The sequence below is a fragment of the Penaeus monodon genome, chromosome 21 (genome assembly GCF_015228065.2).
Source record: "Penaeus monodon isolate SGIC_2016 chromosome 21, NSTDA_Pmon_1, whole genome shotgun sequence".
NCBI classification, from domain to species: Eukaryota; Metazoa; Arthropoda; class Malacostraca; order Decapoda; family Penaeidae; genus Penaeus; species Penaeus monodon.
The window spans coordinates 31,314,457-31,316,687 of NC_051406.1; the positions used below are offsets into that span (position 1 = coordinate 31,314,457).

General features: G+C 40.7%; 1 protein-coding gene across 1 annotated transcript in view; it reads right to left on the reverse strand.

The window, feature by feature from the left end:
• Positions 1-299: 299 nt before the first annotated feature.
• Positions 300-2,231, reverse strand: part of LOC119586424 (tight junction-associated protein 1-like) — a gene marked incomplete in the record, with an annotated part of 50,315 nt that continues 48,383 nt past the window's right edge. Inside the window, 1 exon segment of the mRNA XM_037935148.1 lies at positions 300-1,856. Within this exon segment, the coding sequence (XP_037791076.1) occupies positions 610-1,856 (1,247 nt within the window).

Here is a 2,231-nt window from a genome sequence, read left to right on the forward strand (position 1 = left end):
TAATGGAATGAATATTGTTTGTTTCTTCCTTTTTTGCTTCATGAATCTGAGAAAAAAAAAAAAAAAATCAATCTATTCTATAGAAGACAAAATGTGTGAAATTAAGTGACTTCCCCCCCCCCCCCCCCAACAATCTCTGGCGCACATAATTCCTCCTTCACATGGAACAGACTTCCAGCTGAATTGGAGGAAGTGTATGACAGTGAAGTTGACAATTCCCTCCCATTCCCTTCAGCATAAGCCTAATCACATGAACCTGTCACTTTGTCACTGAGCACAGGGAATATGAGTATGACTGCTTACTTTCCTGGAGTTTATTCTTGTTATGCATTATTGGTCTCAAATAGTATTACAGACTTCATTGTGCAGCAAATGTTCTTGTTGCTTGCAACAAAGTTTTAGTTATGAAAGAATCAAACAGTAATTAAAGGGGTGATGAATTACAGGGGGGACACTGTCAATTATCAGTTATATGCTGGGTCAATTTACTACTCTGGAGTTTCCTTTATCATGATACTACATGTAGTAAGAAGTACTGTAGAATATCAAAATATATATTGTAGTCCAAGTTCAAATAAATGTAAAGTATTTGTCATAAGTTTCAATCAGTTACAATGTAGTTTCTGTACTGGAGGCTGTTGTCATGCTGGAAGCAACGACATCTGTGGAGGAGTCTCTGCGTATGGTGTCTTCCTTTGGAACTCGAGGGTGAGGAGGAGATCTGTGAATTGGGGGTGTGAAAACATCCTGGTGTGGTGATCGAGCATTGAACGGGACTTTGTAGGTGACAGGAGAGGAAGGTGTGTAGCAGGGGTTTGGTTTGCTGCTTGAATTACAGTGGTTAGTCAGGATGGGAGAGGGAGTATGGCCCAAATACTGAGACGTTCTTCTTGACATATATACAAAACTGCCTGTACTGTTGGCCTGTGTTGCTGGACCTGAAGACTGTGTTGTCGAATTGGATACATTTGCTGTTGTATTTAAACTAGAACTATGATAAGGTGATATGGCTGCCTCAAAATCTTTCAATCCTTGCTGTTTTAACATATGTGAGAAATTATTCCCATTATCATTTTGCTTTGAGGCTTTATGGATGTCACTACTCTGTATATTCATTGGTTTCCCATGCTGTGATCTTGAAGGAACCAAGGAGAGTCTACCTGGGGAATCTTGAGGAGAGACATTGCTTGTCTCACTTTCATAACTCAAGGAAGCACTGATTAGGGATGAAGGGGTGGAGGGAGTCCCTGAGTCATGGCCTTCTGCAGCCCAGTCCCAAGCACTTCTTGAGTGTGTCCTGAAGGTCGGGCTCTTCAATATACTATCTGGGGAAGAGGGACGAATACTTCTAGGTGAGTTCTCTTCCTCAGATGGAGAGTTGACTTGGTTGACTGGTTGACTTCTGGATCTTGAGTGTTGCATCAGGCTCATTGCCTTGCTTTTCCCTACTGTGTGTTCAAGTGTTGATAACTTTTCTTGAGACACATTTTTGGATGACTGGCAGTATATACAGGTTGACTGTACCTTACCTGTTTCCCCTATATATGAAGGAAACATCTGTGTCCCTACATCCACCACACTGACCTTAAAACCAGTAAGCCTGTTCTTTTTAAGGTCCTCCCTATCACTACCCTCCTCCGGCAAGATGCTGCCATTTCCATTACCATTGATTTCCTGTAAGTCTTCCAAGTGAGTGTTATCACCTAGGATGTTCTCACCCGTGTCAGTTTTGAGCGAGCCGCAGGTGCAGGATGAGCAGTGGCGCCTGGCCCTTTCACGCTGCCGCTCTTCCAACACAGCAGCCATTATGGCAGCTGAAACAGAGTCCACCTCTTGCTCTTTCTCATTCTCCTCTGGAACAATCAGTATTACATTTAGTGGCCTTCATTACTGAAGGTAAGTTAAGACCTACATTCTGAAAACACAAGTATCTCTTCATTTATAAGAAAACTAAAAAAAATCCAACAATGCATGCAAAGCACTATGAAATCAAACACAAAATAATAGAAATCAAAGCTACCAAAATTCTATATTTCTAAAGAATATGATTCACAACATACAAACAAAAAACTTGGCAAGAATATGTATTAATAAACCCAAAGAGCCATATTTACATTTACTCCACATTCATTTTATGATGTAGTGTCGACTGGGGTGATATCAACCTTTACTAGTACTGGGGGAAAAAGTCCTAATCCCTTGTTTCAGCAATAGTATTATAATAAAAAAAA